The sequence below is a fragment of the Ctenopharyngodon idella genome, chromosome 6 (genome assembly GCF_019924925.1).
Source record: "Ctenopharyngodon idella isolate HZGC_01 chromosome 6, HZGC01, whole genome shotgun sequence".
Classification (NCBI taxonomy): domain Eukaryota; kingdom Metazoa; phylum Chordata; class Actinopteri; order Cypriniformes; family Xenocyprididae; genus Ctenopharyngodon; species Ctenopharyngodon idella.
The window spans coordinates 276,600-295,020 of record NC_067225.1 but is presented as its reverse complement, the minus strand read 5'-3'; the positions used below and the strand labels follow the sequence as shown (position 1 = coordinate 295,020).

Genomic DNA, 18,421 nt, shown 5'->3' with positions numbered 1-18,421 from the left:
CGGTGAGGCTGGCCCCAACACTCTCTGCTTTTAAATCTAGTCTTAAAACATACTTTTATTCTGTGGCATTTAATTCAGTTTGAAAGTTGTCTGTTTTGTTTTTGTCTCTCTGTATCTTTGTTGTTGTTTATGATTTTGGATGTACAGCACTTTGGTCAACCTCTGTTGTTTTAAATGTGCTCTAGAAATAAACTTGACTTTTACTAGAGACTGTTTATCGAGGGTCAGCGTATACAGATAGATACATCCGACATGTTATCTGTATTCATAGTAAATGCTTATTTACTATTTCATACCAGCATTCAGAAAGACCACAATTGACTCCCCCATAGACTGCTAATTACCCAATCATTGCTTCGTCCATTCCGTTGCTCATCTACTTGGCATTCATTTTGTTAATGTCCATTTGTGTAGTAGTTTGTAGTTTCTGTTTGATTATTGATTCAATTTTCCTAGTAGTTTAGTCATTTTCCTTAGTAGTATTTAGTGAGTGTGATATTTTACTCTTGTATATCTTTTTGCTAATAAATTCATTTTTATTGCAAACTGTGTCATTCTTGTGTTGATAATCAGAGGCTCTACAAGCTTGCCCAAATCTCACTAAATCCTTCAGATTGGTCAGATGACAAACTTCCTTTAATTTATTCTAATAATTCTAATTCAGTCAACAATATTCCATGATTGTTCTTTATTGTCAAGGTGAAATTCCTTGGCTGTTGCCCTGAAATATAGAAAGGAATCATCTGACACTCTTACACTCACCTTAGGTGATGTGTGACCAAAAACTCAATATTAACATTAATACTAAATATTAATATTTAAGACCATAAATCACTACATTTGTGGTGCCCTCGTGTGAGGCTAATCCAAAATCACTACAATGAAATGTCAAACTCAATTTCCAGACTCCAGAAAATTCCAGACTTTTCTCTGGTGATGTATGTTGGACTTCTCCAATCATTTAATCTGCTTAAACCCTTCCCCCCCACAATCGACTACAAGCATGAATTCATTTTCTGATGGAATGTGAAGGGTTAAATGAAAGACATCCTTCTGGAGCATCAGTGAATGTTTGAACCTTTTTTAATAGTTGTGTTTGAGTCCCTTAATTGTCCTCAGTGTGAAAAAATGGATCTCAAAATTATACAGTCACTGCTGGAAAGGGTTCAAATATGCAAAAGATGCTGGAAATCTGAAGATGGGCCTGGAGGATTTTTCTGAAGAACAGAGCTCAGTTTAACTGCTCAGAGCAAACAAGGGACTCATGAACAACCATCACAAAAAAAAAAAAAAAACAGTCGTGGATCATCCAGGTAACCACACACAGTATTAAGAATCAGTGGTTCACAAACTTTTCAACGGGGTCATTTTAATAAATTCAGCTATTTTTTGTCTTGTGAATTATATGTAAACATCTTTTATGTAAAATATCTTAATCAGGACAGTACTAAATAAAAAATAACATACATTTTGTATTATCTCTTTTATTTTGTTAATTTTTCACATTTTCACAGATTCTGCAAGGGGTTCACAAACTTTCAAGTGGCACTGTAAATATTTTCATTACTACTGAAGCTGCCAGTTTGCTAAGTTTCCAATGATTATTAAACAGCAAGCACAAACTACACAAAAACGGCAGCCATTCCAGGGCACTCAGTGTCCGAATTCACTCCTTCAAGTGGATTATATTAGTGGAGTCATTTAGGGACTAATTTAATTATTTTTTATTTACTGTTCTGAATAAGCGATTATGTATAACACAAAATAATAACCAAAATAATTTACACAAATAAACCAGTTCAAAAGTTTACATACCCTTAAATCTTAATACTGTGTGAAGTTACCTGGATGATAAACAACTTTTTTGTGTTTTGTGATAGTTGTGATAACAGGTTCTTCTATGGGTGTAACGGTACACAAAAATGATGGTTTATAATGATATAATAATCAACACTCACATAAAAATTGTATGCAAACATGTAAATTGAATATAAGGCAGTTTTTGCATTAACTTCTAAATCTAATTATAAAATTATGTTTCTACTCCAATTCGTTGTTAAAATATATTAATTTATACAGTGGCCGTCATAACTTGTTTTCATGACAGATTTATTTAAACATACATTAAACATATACATTAAATAATCAAGACAGGTTAAATAAAATAGGATGAATATATAGGCTAATATAGTGCATGTAGTTCATTTCTCTAGCGATTTCTCTAACAAGATGTGGACACTGAATGGCTTTTATGAGGTAAATGGTACGTGACATTGTTTACAAGCTGTTTTATTGGTCTTTCCACAGTTGAAATACTGATTGAGCGATTACACAAGATACGTTTCAGTAAGTTGTACTGTATCTTTAAACATACCTTCAGATGTTCATTCATGTTTATTCTGTAACTAGTATTAATGAAGGGATGACGGCATTCACTTGCGCTGCAGCTTGAACTGAGGCACCTACAGCGATCTGTCATGCCACATCAAAGAGCGATAAAACGGCATGGACAGAATTTGAGTGATGACACTTTGTTTCTTATCAAAAGTAACAAAACACAGAGCTTATTGCAATTATTGGTGGTTAATGGTCGTTAAAAGTGGTTAATGGGCTACAACTGTATTCGTCGGTACACGTGTACCGAACCGAAAGACACGTACCGAAAATTCTCGGTACAAATAAGTGCACCGGTTTTTTTTTTTTTTCTTGAACAGTGAAAATCTTCACTTTTTGGTGACAAAAAAAAAAAGATCACTCAGAATAAAACAATTGTGCCTATGAAGAGTCCTCGTAAACTATACAGTACATGCCAGCTTGTGTGTGTGTGTGTGTGTGTGTGCTCTCTCATTGGTTGCTGTCTTACAGGAATGTGTGTCTTTTCTGGCTGTCTGTTGAAGTCTGGTTCGGGAAGATCGAGAGCAAGATGACTTGATGCAGGATCTGGGAACAGAAGGAGCTTCTCTACACACTGCCTGGTAGTATTCAAGCTCCTACACACACACACACACACACACAAAACAAACAAACAAAAAAAAACAAACAGTAATAACTAGATTTGTACATATTAAGGTAATCTTAAGGTTTTTGGCTTAATGTTTTGTGTAAATAAGAGAGAAAATTTAACACAAATAATAAACTTTATTTTCTATAGCACCTTTAAAAGTTGCATCTCAAAGCGCTTTACAAGAATAAAAGAGAAATACATTCATATAAGAAAAATGCATTCATGAAAGAGAAATGCATTCTGATACACAATTAAAATGAAAAAGCATGCTATCAAAACAATTCAAGAAGAAAACAGTATAGAATAAAAACAATTACAAAGTAATCAAATAAAAGCTACCCTAAAAAAGTGAGTTTTAACTGAAGATTTTAAAACACCAAGAGATTCTGCATGTCTAATCTCAGAGGGCAGAGAGTTCCACAGTTTCGGAGCAAATGAAGAGAAAGTTCTATCACCCAATGGTGATACAGTTTCAACGGCGGAACAGTTAAAAGACAAGTTTCAGAGTGGAGATCACTTACTGGGGTGTAGGGGGTTAAGAGCTCTGACAAATTGAGGAGCCGAACCATGCAAAGCCTTGCAGGTAAGCATGAGAATTTTCAAGTCAACATAAAACCTGACAGGAGCCAGTGCAAGGACTCCAAGATAGGAGTGATGTGATCTCTTGTCCTAGTCAGGATTCTAGCAGCTGAATTTTGCACAAACTGTCATTTATTTATGGTAGTTTTTGAGACCCCAGCCAGTACAGCATTGCAATGATCAATGCGGGAAAATACAAAAATGCTGATCAACTGTTTAGCCACAAGGAATGACAACATGTGGCGTTAGTCTGGCAATGTTTCTAAGATGAAAAATGATTTTTTTTAACAGTATTCTGGACATGAGGATAAAATGTTAAATTGGCATCAAATATCACTCTGAAATTTAGTTTTGCTTGAAACTCCATAATAGAGCCATCCACATTTAAGGTTAACACTCTGGAGTTGGCGGTATCGCCAGCGATACCATCTTGATTTTTTCTTACCAGTGTGAAAGAGACTAAAAATACTCTGTCAATTTTGGACATATCAATTAAGAGTTATATACCATTCTAATCTGTGAAATGTATTCTTTTATTTGTGTACAAATTATTTGAGTTAAAAACAAAATGTTATGCTTTTTGCAAAATAAAGAAAACTAACATGATGCATGATCTGTCGTCTCTCTCTGAATGAAGTCCAATCTGATACACCCTCAGAAAATGAACTGTAACTTAGTGAATACTAATGACACAAAAATGAGACATATGTCTAAAGAAACATTGAAATGTCAGGTTTTAAATCTTGTAAGTCAAATCGAAAAAGGTAATCTTTCCCTCACAACCAAAAACGCACTCCTTTGGTGACAGGAGCTGCGTCTCATTTTGGAGGCTGTGTCCTCCGGAGGTCGCATTTGAAGGCTGCATACTTCATCAAGGATGTCATATTTAAGAAAAGTAACAGTAATAAAATTGACTGATATTCACTGTGAGGTGTAAAATACTGTAATTTCTTTCTTACGTTGCAATCTAACGGTTATTTTTATTAAATGAGAATGCCTCGATGATGTATGCAGCCTTCAAAGGGTGCAGCCCCTGAGTTGGGACACAGTCATTGTTGAAAAATCTCTCGGCTTCCGTATCCCAGAACGAAGCGTGTTGATGGACGTGCGCTTGCTCTGGGTGATGTGTGTGCTTATCAGGGGAGAAGTGCCTATACAAGGAATTCCGCTCTCTTTTGACGTCATACAGGACACACTCAAAAAAACTCTCTGAATCCTGTACCGAAACCGGAAGTAGTGGATTTAGCACAGAAATACTCTGTCATACGTCCAACTCGTGTTTTGAAACTTTGGCCATGTTTAGTATGAGAATCCAACTCTTTAACAGTGTAAATAAGTCAGAATGCATGAAATAGCATTACACCCCCCCTTTAGGTTCTTTATTCTAATCGCGATATAGTGTCTGTGAATATTAAACCGCAAAAAAAAAACTGTTTAAATATAAATCCTGCAAGTTTTGTTTGTCTCAGTGTGAATTAATGGGGCAGATCGACGTGCAGTTTCGTTTACTACACACAACTTACATTAGTAAATTGCCATATTGGGTAATATAAAAACATTTTTTTAATAATAATTTCACAGTTTTTTTTCCCCCTGTATTTTTGATCAAATAAATGCAGGCTTGATGATCATGAGACTTCTTTCAAAAACATTATAAACAGTAATGTGTCCAATCTTTTGACTGGTACTGTAATTTGAAATTTATGCCTATACAACATTTTCTTCACATGATGTGCAAAAATACATGCATGCAAACATCACAAAAATCATGTTTTCTGTTAAGAGTGGACATTATATTACAATTAATACAATAGCTGATATGATCCTGTTATCAGCATGCTCACAGAGGGTTTTTCCTTTTATATCACAGATTTGAGAATCACAGTGACCATATATTGGCCCACACTGGACATTCTGAATGAATATAATGGTGAGATCACTGACTGGAAGCACAAAAGTTTTTTTTTTCTTCTTCTTTTTTCTCCAGTGCAGGAATGCCAGGTAAGTGATGTTCACTTATATATTTGAACAGGATTTATTTCCAGGTAAAACTCTATACTCAAAATGTGCCCTCATTTATTCAAAACGTGTCTCATTTATATTGTTAACTATATTTTGAATAAACTACCAAAAAAAATATTTTTTTTAGTTTCCTCTCACATAGCCTACCTGACTGAAAGGGCTCATTATGCGGGTATTTGTCTTCTCAGGTGTGAATCACAGCATTATTCATGAACATTCATATCTCCCACATAATGTCTTTCTTGACAAAAAGTGTCTTACAAAATTTAAATCAATGTATTGTTTTATATGAATGAGTAGGCAGGATAATTTTTACATCATTTTGAAGCAAAAATTCTAGTCTACAACCTCCAATACCCAGAAGTCTTGTAAACACATATTTAGTATTTGTTTTGTGGCCGTATTTCAGTGACTTAAGTTTTTTGTTTTTTCAATAACCACGCATAAAGGTTATTCTCTCAAAAATACAAACATGTACATACATGTTGCTCACATATTATGGTAGCCTAGTTCGTGCTGAATACAGTATAATGACACTTTTGCCATTAATATGTTTATAAGCAACTGAAAAAAGCACAAATGTCAGGGCATGTCAAAACTTCTCCAGGGTCCCAAAAATCCTCAGACTCCAGAGGGTTAAATACCCAGCTTTACGTAGCTGGTGGGGTGAGCCAATGAGCATAACCTGAGGCTTGTCACTGTTAAGACAACAAAAATTGAGACATCCATTTTTTTCTCAGAAATACCGTAAGAAGAAAGGACACAGCCACTTTATCATCGGGTTCTGAATATATGTAAATCTGGGTGTCATCTGCATAAAAATTAAAAATTAGGACTGAGTGATCTTAAGAGTTGACCAAGGGGAGAAATCTAAATGCTAAAGAGTAAAGGGCCCAATATTGATCCCTGAGGAATGACAGATTGCACCAAACCAACCTTAGACCTGCATCCACCCATAGTAACAAACTGCTTAAGATCTAAGAGGTAGGACTTAAACCAGTTTCTAAACAGGTGATTAATAGAGAATGATCGACACTGAGATCAAGAAGGATCAAAATTCAAAAGACAGCTATTCATAACACTTAGCACTCACTTGCATATGAGAATCAACAAACAGCACAAATCCATATAGGCTGTATTTTAACCATGGCAATAAATGGTTAAATAAAAATAACACAGTATGCAAAGAGATGCAAGAAAGAAAATCAAATCGCAGTTCAGTGTGCAAATATCCCAAAGACATCTGTTAGAAAAACATTTGTGAACCCTTTGATTTCTCATAAAATGTGTGATAAAAACACAATCTGATTAAATTAATAATTTACAAATAGTTTTACTCAAATTGTAATTGAAGAGACTAAATAATCATTCATAGTGCAGGCAGGAAAAAGTAAGTGAAAATAGTAATTTAGTAACTTGTAGGTCCTCCTTTAGCAGCCACAACCTAATGGTGGCAGTAAATCTAGGAGCACCACAGGTGGTCTTGGGTAAGGTTTTTATATATATATATATATATAGAGAGAGAGAGAGAGAGAGAGAGCAGTGGTTTCCTTCTTGGTGTCCTTCCATGAACACAATTCTTTTTCAGTATTATTTTGATAGGGGAAATTCAAACAAAAAGGTGAAAGTCTAATAATTAAGTTTAAGCTCAAATTTGTGTTTATATCAAAGTCCCTTTCAAGAAAGTCATTTCACTCTGCGGCTATCTTTGAAATGCCTCTCAGGCAGCTAACTCAGTCATGCAAGTACAGCTCCTATCTCTTTGTATGGGGAAACATTAAACTCTCCAAAGCTCTTCAACAAGCTTATGATTAAATTTCATATTTGAATTCACCAACGAAGTCTGACAACAACCATCTCATAAATTTTGGTTCTCCAAAAAAATAATTTTTAAGGCTGGACCAGCCAATGCACATGTACAGTCCTAAGTGCATGTCTCAGAACACTGACTGTTTCTATAGCAACCAGAGCTTCTAACGGCAGCTGCAGTGATGGCAGGACTTATTCCGCCATATTGCACATTGCACTTTGAATGATCACGATCTTTGTATAAAGTCTTTAGTTTGTATTAGATTTCATAAACGCAGTTAATGCGGTCTAAAGAAAAATAAGGTTACACTTTATCTTAAGGTGCCATTGTTACAGTGTAATTATACAATTAAGTACTGAGTAATGTTAATTAACAACTTACTGTAGGATCAGGGTTTGGTTTAGGGTTAGTTGCTTGCAATTATGCAGGATTTACTGTTTTTACTATAGTAAGTACATGTAAGCAATGTTCCCTCTAGGCTGCGCGAGCGTGCAGTTGTGCAGAAAAAATAAAATGCTGCACAAAGGACAGAAACAAAATGTTTTGGGAAATTAATTTGATTGTAATCTAGTAAATAAGAAATAATTGCAGTCTTCTCGTCTACCGCTATAGAGTTAGTGTTGCTATCGAATTAGAAACGGTGAATGTGGTTTATACACTGTAAAAAATGATTCTGGGTTTTAGTCAGGTGGACAAATAAAATCATGTCACGTCAACTTGCAGTGTCTCACTACACAATAGGATGAGTTATACCAACCTCAACTTAAGGGGAATTGAAAACTTTAAATAACGTGTTCATATAACAACAAAACATAAGTTCTGTCAATTTTCTTTCAAATGCGCATGTGCCAGAAACTGTACGTCATGATGACGTACTATTTTACCGAATTTGAGACAGACGCACCATTCGCATTTTCTGCACGAGAAGTTGCTGAACATGCAAGAAAAGATGATGAAGGAGCCCGCGTTTGAACGAGTACAGATGGACTTTATGGACTGCAAATAATGAAATGAGTAAGTATACCCTGATTTGTGCTTTATTTAATGTTAATTTAGGATTGTTTCGTTAGCGCTCACCATCCGCGTTTTGATTTCAGGCAATCACACTTTGCGAACTAAGACAGTTTAATATACCGCTGTCGAGATGTGAGCAGAATGAGAAGTCGTCTTTGACTATTGTAAGTTAATATTGATAAATAGATAAAAAAGTGTACATATAAGTGACATTTTAGCGTGTTCTTAATCGGATCTCATTATCGTTAGCTTTTATCATAAGCTGTGTCCCATTTCAGAGGCTGCGCCCTCCGGAGGTCGCATTTGAAGGTTGCATTCGTCATCGAGTCGGTCTCATTTAAGAAAAATAACCGTAATAAAATTGACTGTTATTCCTCGTGAAGTGTAAAATACTTTATTTTTTTATTACTTTGCAATCTACCGTTAAATGAGACCGACTGGACGACGTATGCAGCCTTCAAATGCGACCTCCGGAGGACGCAGCCCCTTAATTGGGACACGGATATAGAAACACAGAATGACCAGTAATATCTGAAGCAGCGCCGCCAGTCCATATTTGTGTTTAATATGAGAAATATGCATTTTTATTATACATGGTTGCAACAACATTTACTTCTAATTTGTTGTTATATTATAAAAATGCTTGATTGACTTCTGTTTCTTAAACACTCAGTTGTTATTCTTTCAAATTACATAACGTTACCATCTGAATATTTTTGAGCACGTGGAAACGGTGTGTCTTCTGTATAGCTAACTTGCGTGCTGATCTTGTATTAATGTAATGTCACAACTTTTTGTAGTTTAATAATCACATCATTAAACTTTTATGTCTTTTGTGTTAACTGTGAAGGCCCAAGGAATCATGAAATTCAGAATTACGTTATTTGTAGAAAAAAATTTCACCTAATAAAAGCTAAATTTACAGCATTGCTCAATTTTATATTGCCAGCAACATCAACACTATAATATTAAATGTATCACCCAGCCATAAAAATAAAAAGTGTTGATATTTTTTTCCCTCATTGTATTTGGGATGTAAGATGTTCAGTGAATATTTCTGCATGTAAAATGTGTATGTGTACTTGGCTGGAGTTTGACTTTTTTGTTATTTTATTTGCAGGATCAGTACAGTGCAAGCACAGTGGAAGCACAACTCCATATCGATGAGGTGGTGTTGCAAGATTTGTAGATTTTCCTCGCCCAACCAGTGTACCCTAATCACACATTACAAGCTGAAACACTGCCATCAGGCAAGTCACTGTCCACTCCCATGCATCTATAAAGATTGTATATGCATATTTAGGAGTGAACTGTCTCTGAAGAAGCATTTAACTTGCGACCATAGTCAGTGTGTTCAAGCCTCCTCAAAATTTCTTAAAGCAACATCAAATGTGAGCTGTGACTTGTGTAATTTTTCAGAGGCTTGCAGTGTTTCACAGTATTTTGCACATCTTAAAACACACATTAAAAAGAGTCAGTGAGGTGCCTCTTTCAAGACTGTAGTTTCCAGACCAGTGTGTACAGCACTTTCCATGCTCATAAAAGTAGGAAACATCACCACAGCACTTTGAAAGATTTTCGAACAGACTTGTATCAAACTTGCATTCCTGGTGATTCAAACCCTGAAAGTGCAGACTCTGAAATCCATTCAATCAGCCCGGATTGCTCAACAGTAGATAGTGACATAGATGTCCAAGACCTACAGGATTTGATTAAACATGCAAACAACTCTACATGTCTCAAAAGCCACCACACAGGAAACTGTAAATGAGCTTTGCAGTGTTTATTCAATTGTGCAAGAGTTCACTCTAAGAATAATTGTAAGTGTATTGGTTAAGCACAATTGTGTATTAACCAATGAAGTGACTGCTGCCTTAGCTGAGATAGTCAAAAAAACAAATCCCCTAACTTCCCTTTCAAAGAGTGGCCCTTTTGCAACCGAATACAAAAGAACCACTTATTACAAGGACAACTTCAAAGTAATTGAGCCAGTTGAATATGTTTTAGAATCGTCCTCCCAAAAAAAGTTTTTTTATGTTCCAATTTTGAAAGTTTTGACAGAGTTGTTGAACCGTGATCACATTTTGGATAAAATCCTGCAGGAAACTGCTGACCAGTCCGGTCAGATTAAAACATACAGAGATGGACTGTACTGCAAAGGGAATCCTTTGCCTGAGCATTGCACTTGGGATGTATATAAATGATTATGAGGTATGTAACCCACTGGGAACATAAAAAAAAAGCATAAGGTCTGTGCAGTGTATTGGGTGATATCAAAATTGCCAGCACAGTATAGGTCTTCAGTACAATCAATTTTTCTGGCTTGTCTGTGTAATAGCAATGATGTAAAGAATTATGGCTATGATGCCATTTTTCAACCACTGATTAGGGACATTCAAGTCCTTGAAGAGGAAGGATTGTATGTTCAAAAACTAGGAACAAGTGTCAAGGGTTCTGTGTTGTATGTGTCAGCGGACAACTTGGGGGCCCACTCGGTAGCTGGCTTCCAAGAAAGTTTCAATGTTGATAAATTCTGCAGATTTTGCCTAGCTAGTCGCAAGGATATTGACTTCAAGTCAGAGAGGGGGTGTTTCCACTCAGGATGACTGAAACTCACAAACAGACCCTTGAGGAATTGAAGGTGAATTCACTGGTTTCCCTGGATGGAGTAAAGAGACTGTGTTCTTGATAAACTTAATTATTTCCAGACAGTTCAAGGGTTTCCACCAGATTTTATGCATGACCTGTTTGAAGGTATAGTACCAACAGAGTTAAGCCTTTGCATAAAGTCCCTTATTTCCAAAAGGTACTTCACATTAGATGACCTTAATAACGTCATCAAGTCTTTTCCTTTCAAGTTTACTGTTAAAACTAACAAACCACAACAAATTTCAAAGACATTTGTGCCAAAACATTCAATTGATGCATATTCCTACTGTAATTCATGATTAATTCAGGTAGTTATAAAACATTTAGTAGTTGTCAGTTAAATATTGTTGTGAACTCATCTAAAGTGCGGACTATTCATGCCTTGTTGTAATGATGGGTCGAAGGCGTGAGGATCCATTTGCAGCTTTATTACGATAAACACCAAAGCAGACAGGGGCAAAGGCAGAGACACAAACAGGGACAGGCAATGGTCGAGGCAGACGGCAGACAAGCAGAGTAAAGTCACAGGCAATGGTCAGGGCAGGCGGCAAACAAACACAGTCCAAATAACAGGCAAGGATCAGGGCAGGCGGCAAACAAACACAGTCCAATAAACAGTCCAACGGCAACAGAAAATACAATCCACAAGAAAACGCTCAGTAGTGATCACCGGGGCAAATCAAGACTTCGCAATGAGGTGGTGTGTGTGTGAGTCCTTTATAGTCCAGGTAGTGTGCTAAGCTGTATGTGGCAACTGGTGATTGGTGTGGAGTGTGCATGTGATTGGCAAGGAGGATTATGGGAAATGGAGTCCAGGAACTGACAGGAACAGACAGTGATCGTGACATAACGCCCCCCTTCCGGAAGGCGCGTCCTCGCGGCGTAAATGACACAGATAGGGAGGGGGGGTGGGTACATTGGAGACCTGTTGGCAGACGGGAACGGGGTCTCCAATGCAGGTCCAGGAACTCGGGCAGCCACGGCGGGTCAGGTGCCACGGGCAGCCACGGCGGGTCAGGTGCCACGGGCAGCCACGGCGGGTCAGGTGCCACGGGCAGCCACGGCGGGTCAGGAGTGTCGGGAGACCACGGCAGGTCAGGTGGCTTGGGCGCCCACGGCAGGTCAGGTGGCTTGGGCAACCACGGCAGGTCAGGTGGCTTGGGCAACCACGGCAGGTCAGGTGGCTTGGGCAACCACGGCAGGTCAGGTGGCTTAGGCGGCCACGGTAGGTCAGGTGGCTTGGGCGACCATGGCAGGTCAGGGTCCGTAGCTGGCCACAGCAGTTTACAGGCGGTTGAAGGCCGTGGGCGTGTAAGGTCCCCACCCACAAGCTCAAGCAATTCGGAGGCCGCTGATGATCGCGGCCGTGCAGGGTCCCCACCCACAAGCTCCCCACCCTCAGGTATATGGCCCCCCCCCAAAAAGTTCTTGGGGAATTCAACGGAGGCCGTGGCGGTTTCGTGGGTAAGGAGCTCGGGTGGCGCCGGCAGGGCGAGGAGCTCGGGTGGCGCCGGCAGGGCGAGGAGCTCGGTTGGCGACGGCAGGGCGAGGAGCTCGGCGACGGCCTCTGTGGCCGTATCAGGAAGCGCGGGCTGCTCTGGGACTGACTCACGGACTGGAGCGGCCTCTGGGACGGCCTCCGGGCCTACAGCAGGCTCTGGGAAGGCCTCCGGGCCTTGAGGGATGGAGGAAGCCTTCTTCTTCCTCCTCCTCCGTTTACGTGGTTGAGGCGGTGGCTCTGTGCCTACCTCCTCTGTGGGCGCTGCAGCGGGCTCACGGGTTGAAGCAGACTCACGGGCTGGAGCTGGTTCTGGAGTGGACTCACTGGCTGGAACGACCCCTATGTTGCCAGACACTGGCAAAGCGGCCATCTTGTCCATAGCATCCAGAGAGTTTGAGTGCGTAGCAACCGGCGAGCTTGAGTGCGTAGCGACCGGCGAGCTTGAGTGCGTAGTGACCGGCGAGCTTGAGTGCGTAGCGGCCGGCGAGCTTGAGTGTGAAGCGGCCGGCGGAGGCTTAGGAATGCCAGCCGCTCGTACTGAAGTCAGCGCTGGATCAGCCACACTGGAACGCAACCCACTCCGCTCCCAAACAGATCCAGAGACGTGATGTAATTCTAGAAGATCAACGGAGACTTGACTTGGCTCTGGAAGATCAGCGGAGACATGATGTGATGATGTTGTGGCCGCCATTTTGTGAATGCTCTCTTTAGAGGCAGCCATTACATGGGGGGACGAGGTGTCGCGTTCCTCCGCGACACCCACAGTAAAAAGTGAACCAACAGTAAGCAGGGCAAAGTCCAGAAATTCCACGAACGACCCTCGGGGACCATTAATAAGTAAGTAGTCCTTCAATGGTTCGTTTAATCCATAGCCAAAGAAGTCAATGAGGGCACAGTCAGGCAGGTCAGAGAAATAGGCAATGTCTAAAAACTTCTGAATGCGGTCCTCGAGTGTACAATTACCTTGCCGAAGGCGGACGAGACGTATTGCTGGGTCCATGCTAAGGCTGGAAGCGCTCGTAGAAGCTGCTGGATCGTTTGATGGCAAAGTCTTCTGTAATGATGGGTCGAAGGCGTGAGGATCCATTTGCAGCTTTATTACGATAAACACCAAAGCAGACAGGGGCAAAGGCAGAGACACAAACAGGGACAGGCAATGGTCGAGGCAGGCGGCAGACAAGCAGAGTAAAGTCACAGGCAATGGTCAGGGCAGGCGGCAAACAAACACAGTCCAAATAACAGGCAAGGATCAGGGCAGGCGGCAAACAAACACAGTCCAATAAACAGTCCAACGGCAACAGAAAATACAATCCACAAGAAAACGCTCAGTAGTGATCACCGGGGCAAATCAAGACTTCGCAATGAGGTGGTGTGTGTGTGAGTCCTTTATAGTCCAGGTAGTGTGCTAAGCTGTATGTGGCAACTGGTGATTGGTGTGGAGTGTGCATGTGATTGGCAAAAAGGATTATGGGAAATGGAGTCCAGGAACTGACAGGAACAGACAGTGATCGTGACACTTGTAAAGCTTTACAAAAAAGATTTAAAGGCTCAGTGATCTTCTGCACTGCTGTTGTCTAATGTTTTAAAGTTAGTACTGAGGTAGTTTTGACACTGTGAAATATTTTATTACATTATTAATGTTTTATGAAAACATTATTTGTTGTATTTTGGCACTCCTGTAACCCAGTGTTGGCACTGGTAAAATTTTATTCAGCAATGTTTACACTTTACAGAAATGTATTTTTATATCAGATTGCAAAAGCTTAGTTTCATTTTACTGCACAGTTATGTTTTCTGGAGGAGTACAGGGATTTTTACTTTCTGTGAAATTGGTTTACTTTTAATTTTATATCAAGTTACCCATCGTAAAGTTAAATTTTTTTCCTTAAAATATATTTTTCTATGTTCTGTATCCTTTAAATCTCCTTTATAAAAGCTTTACAAGGCATGAATAGTCCTCATTTTAGATGAGCTCACAAAAATAGTTAACTGATAACTACTAAATGTTTTATAACTACCCGAATTTTTCATGAATTACAGTAGGAATATGTATTAATAAAGCATTTATTAACACACTGAGTAACTATTACTATATGTCTAAATAATAAGATGCATAACTGTACATTTAAATTGTTTATTAATCATATACTTACACTTTATAAATGATCTTATGAACCACTGACAACTCCTAAATAACTGGTTTGTAAATAATGTAATACTTAATTTGGAAATTATAAATTGATCATTAATAAAGTATGAAAATACATCTATTACACACATTACAGATATGTTTATAAATCAAGAACAAAGCATTTATTAGGTGTATTTATAAACTGCTTACTAATGTCTATTAATGCTTTATAAATGAACTAACTATTTACTAATGCTTAACTAATGCTTCATAGCGTGAGTTATTCTAAAGTGTTACCCAGCATTCTACAATGACGTTGCCCTGGTGATTGAGGAAGAAGTGGTAATGCGTCACCTGAGTGACATACCTAATGCTTTTCTGAACCTGATGGGCCTGGTGTACGCATTGAACCTTGACTACCCAAAGGAATTAAAATTTACTTTTGAAGTGATACAGCGCCTGTTTATTGGAGTTGGGTCAGATTCTTGCACCGCAAGAGTTCACTCTTTGAAGAGCAAGTTGCTGCGATAAGACTGAAAACAAACAAAATCTTTTTTCCTTCTTGCTACCGTTTAATCATTGTACTGTTTTAAAGTTTAAGAGCATTGTTGTTTTAGATCTTATTGTTTTAAGTATAACATTGGTATTCTTGAAATTTTTCAAACTGTTGTTACCTTGTCCTGCTTCCTATTTCCTTGTCATGTTTCTACAATTGGGAATTGAAGACACAGTTTTTTAACAGTTTAATGTGAGTTTTTTTTACATAGCTTATTGTGAATTTGTGAACTTGTTCCTGCAATGAAAATATCTCATAATGACAAGGAGACTTATTTGTACTATTTTGGCTCTAAGATGGGTTTGTGCATAGAAGTTTGCACATGTTTGTGTGAGCTGTGTGTGAGGGTTTTTCTGGTGTTTTATATCTTTGCAAGATAGTTCTTTGTCTGTTTTTCGATGCAATGTCTCTGTTTAAAAATAAATACTGAGATTCGATTTTGCAGTTGTGTTGATTTCATAAAAAATCTGGTTCCAGATAGATATCCAGAACTTCTTGTCAAAGCAATGAAGTCCAGTAAACTTAAATAGTTAAGTTATGATGTTGAGGAAAAATTACTATTTTATGTTAATTAGACTTGAAAAATTAAGTTCAACCAGTATGTTTTTCAGTTGACTTAACTAAAAATTCTAAATGCTCATTAATTGATACAGTATGTTGGCTCAATTTACTGCAAGTTATTGCAACAACTACATATAAGTTGAGTGAACTTAACACCTAATGTTGGCTAAACTTAACTAAGTCAATGCAACAAGATGACTTGACTAAGTCAAGTTGTGACAAATCATTTTTTACAGTGTAGGTTTCATAGAAAGAGAATGATGTGAGTGGTGTAGTGATTGTGGATTAGCCTTGCACGAGGGCACCACACATGTAGTGATTTATGGTCTTAAATATTAATATTTAGTATTAATATTAATATTGAGTTTTTGGTCACACGCCATCTAAGGTGAGTGTGAGAGTGTCAGATGATTCCTTCCTATATTCCAGGGCACTAGCCAAGGAATTTCACCTTGACAGTAAGGAATAATCATGGAAGACTTTTGACTGAATTACAAGTACACAAATTGGAGGAAGTTTGTTTTCTGACCAATCTGAAGGATTTGTGAGATATCGTTAACTTATGGAACCTCTTAGACCACGTTCACACTGTCAGTTTTTGGGATTGACAGCCGCATTTACTTACAGATGGGAGTCTTGAAATGCCTCATTCACACAGCAACTTACAGCAGCGTCTCGAATACTGTCTTTATGAACATGCAACGAGAGTCAAGCCCGTATTCTCTTACTAGTAACCATAGCGACAGTGACCAAAGTCATTTCAAAGATGGCGATGTCCATAAAACTAAAAAGACCATATTAAGGAGTCAAATACAGGAATGACAACCGTATTCTGCTGCTGTGTGAACATGGCCTTACTGTATTATCAACACAAGAAAGACATAATAAATAGGATTATACATAATATAAGGATTTTATTAACAAAAGGATAGACAAGAGTAACTAACAACTACTGAATGGATAAAGTGCAAAAAGATTGATAAATGCAAGTGAATGAATTGAGAATGATGTTACTATGGCAGTCACAAGTTAATCTTATGGAAAGATACCATGATTTCTCTAGAAGAAATAAGGTAAACATTCTGAATTTAACAAATAAATTGAGAGATTATTCAATATTAACTGATATCAGTATACTAACAATATACACTAATGCCAAGTGATACTTATGTCTGCCTGGTTGTGCTGGGCAGCGTTGCAGTGGGAAGAAAGGAGTTGGAATCTGTTTCACAGCCTTGAACACAAAGTACCTGAACATTGAACTCCTGAAGCACAGAGGTCGTCATGTTCATGGAACACGTAGAAGAAGCAGCCTTGAAGTTGAAGGTTCTGATGTCTGTGCAGACAATCCTTATTCTCTGGAACATGCAGACAGAAGGATCTTTTGATTCTGAAGTCAGTGCAGATCCAGGCAGTCTAGAACACGCAGATCTGGAGGATCTCTGATGAGAGGATTTTGAAGGTGGTGCAGAAGACATTTTGAAGATGGGGGCTAAGCTTGTCGTCATTGTATCCGTTGCAGTTTTCAAACTCCCCAAATTCACTTCTTGCAGAACTTCCTTGTTTCTTTAGAGCTTCAGAGTCTTTAGACAGCAACTTCACAAATGTGTAGAGTTGGCCTGGAACCAGAACAGGAAACTGCAGCAACCCAGAAACTGGAACCATTTTCTGTCTCAGAGACAAGCCTTTTAGGCGCCGTTTACACAACACCGTTTTCAACTAAAAACTGAAACCTTTTTATGCATTTTGGCCATTCATTTACACAATAACGGCGTTTTGGCGGCCTGAAAAAGCAAAATTTGAAAATGGGTCTCAAAGTGCAAGCTTTTGAAAACGGTCTCCGTGTAAACAACAAAAACGTGAATCTGTGAAAATGATGATGTCATGCATATGCGCATTACATGTTCAATCTATAGTGTTTCATCACCATCTAATGGCCTGCCAGCAGAATACAGCGTTTTTTAATAATTTTCACGGATTCGTATGAAGGGGATTGTTTTGACAATGTTGTCGTCTGTACGTGGAAAGCTCAAAAGGAAAAACTTTTTAAGCATATCATTTCGTGTAAACATACCCTTAATCTCTTCTGTCAAGGATGGAAATGCAAACTGACACCTTTCAGATCCAGTGTTTTGATTGGCTGATGCTGTCAGAGGTGGCCATTAGACGGCCCATCTCTTGCATGAGGTTGATTTGCATAGTTTAAAGTTCATGTTTAAGAATGTCTTTAAGGTTTTTCCTATGCATAATTCACTTTCCAAACCAATTTCAGATTAACCTAGGCATCGTGCTGAAAACAAAATCCAAACATCATTGGCTTATGTTAAAATATTACCTATACATTCATGTATACCTTAATAGGTAAATTTGTATATTTTGCATGTACACAAACAGCACTCATTAAGTATATACAGTTTATGTTAATAGAAATGGAGAAGATTTGCTCCATTTTGTCCATTGTGTCTATTTTGTGTCCTTTGTGGCTTCAAAACCTGTTTGGAGAGTGGAGTCAGTGGTCGTTCACACCTCAGCTCTCAGGACTGAGGGACAATCGGGAAAATGGTGATAAGACCTGCTCAATGACATGCTAATGT

General features: G+C 38.4%; 1 protein-coding gene across 4 annotated transcripts in view; it reads right to left on the bottom strand.

Annotated features, from left to right (window-relative positions):
* LOC127513802 (centrosomal protein of 95 kDa-like) overlaps positions 1-18,421 on the bottom strand; it is a 221,996-nt gene that overhangs the window by 76,649 nt on the left and 126,926 nt on the right. For all 4 annotated transcript variants that reach the window (XM_051895858.1, XM_051895859.1, XM_051895861.1 and 1 more), the window contains one exon: positions 2,864-2,990. In XM_051895858.1, coding sequence (XP_051751818.1) covers positions 2,864-2,990 — 127 coding nt within the window. The remainder of the gene's footprint in view (positions 1-2,863; positions 2,991-18,421) is intronic.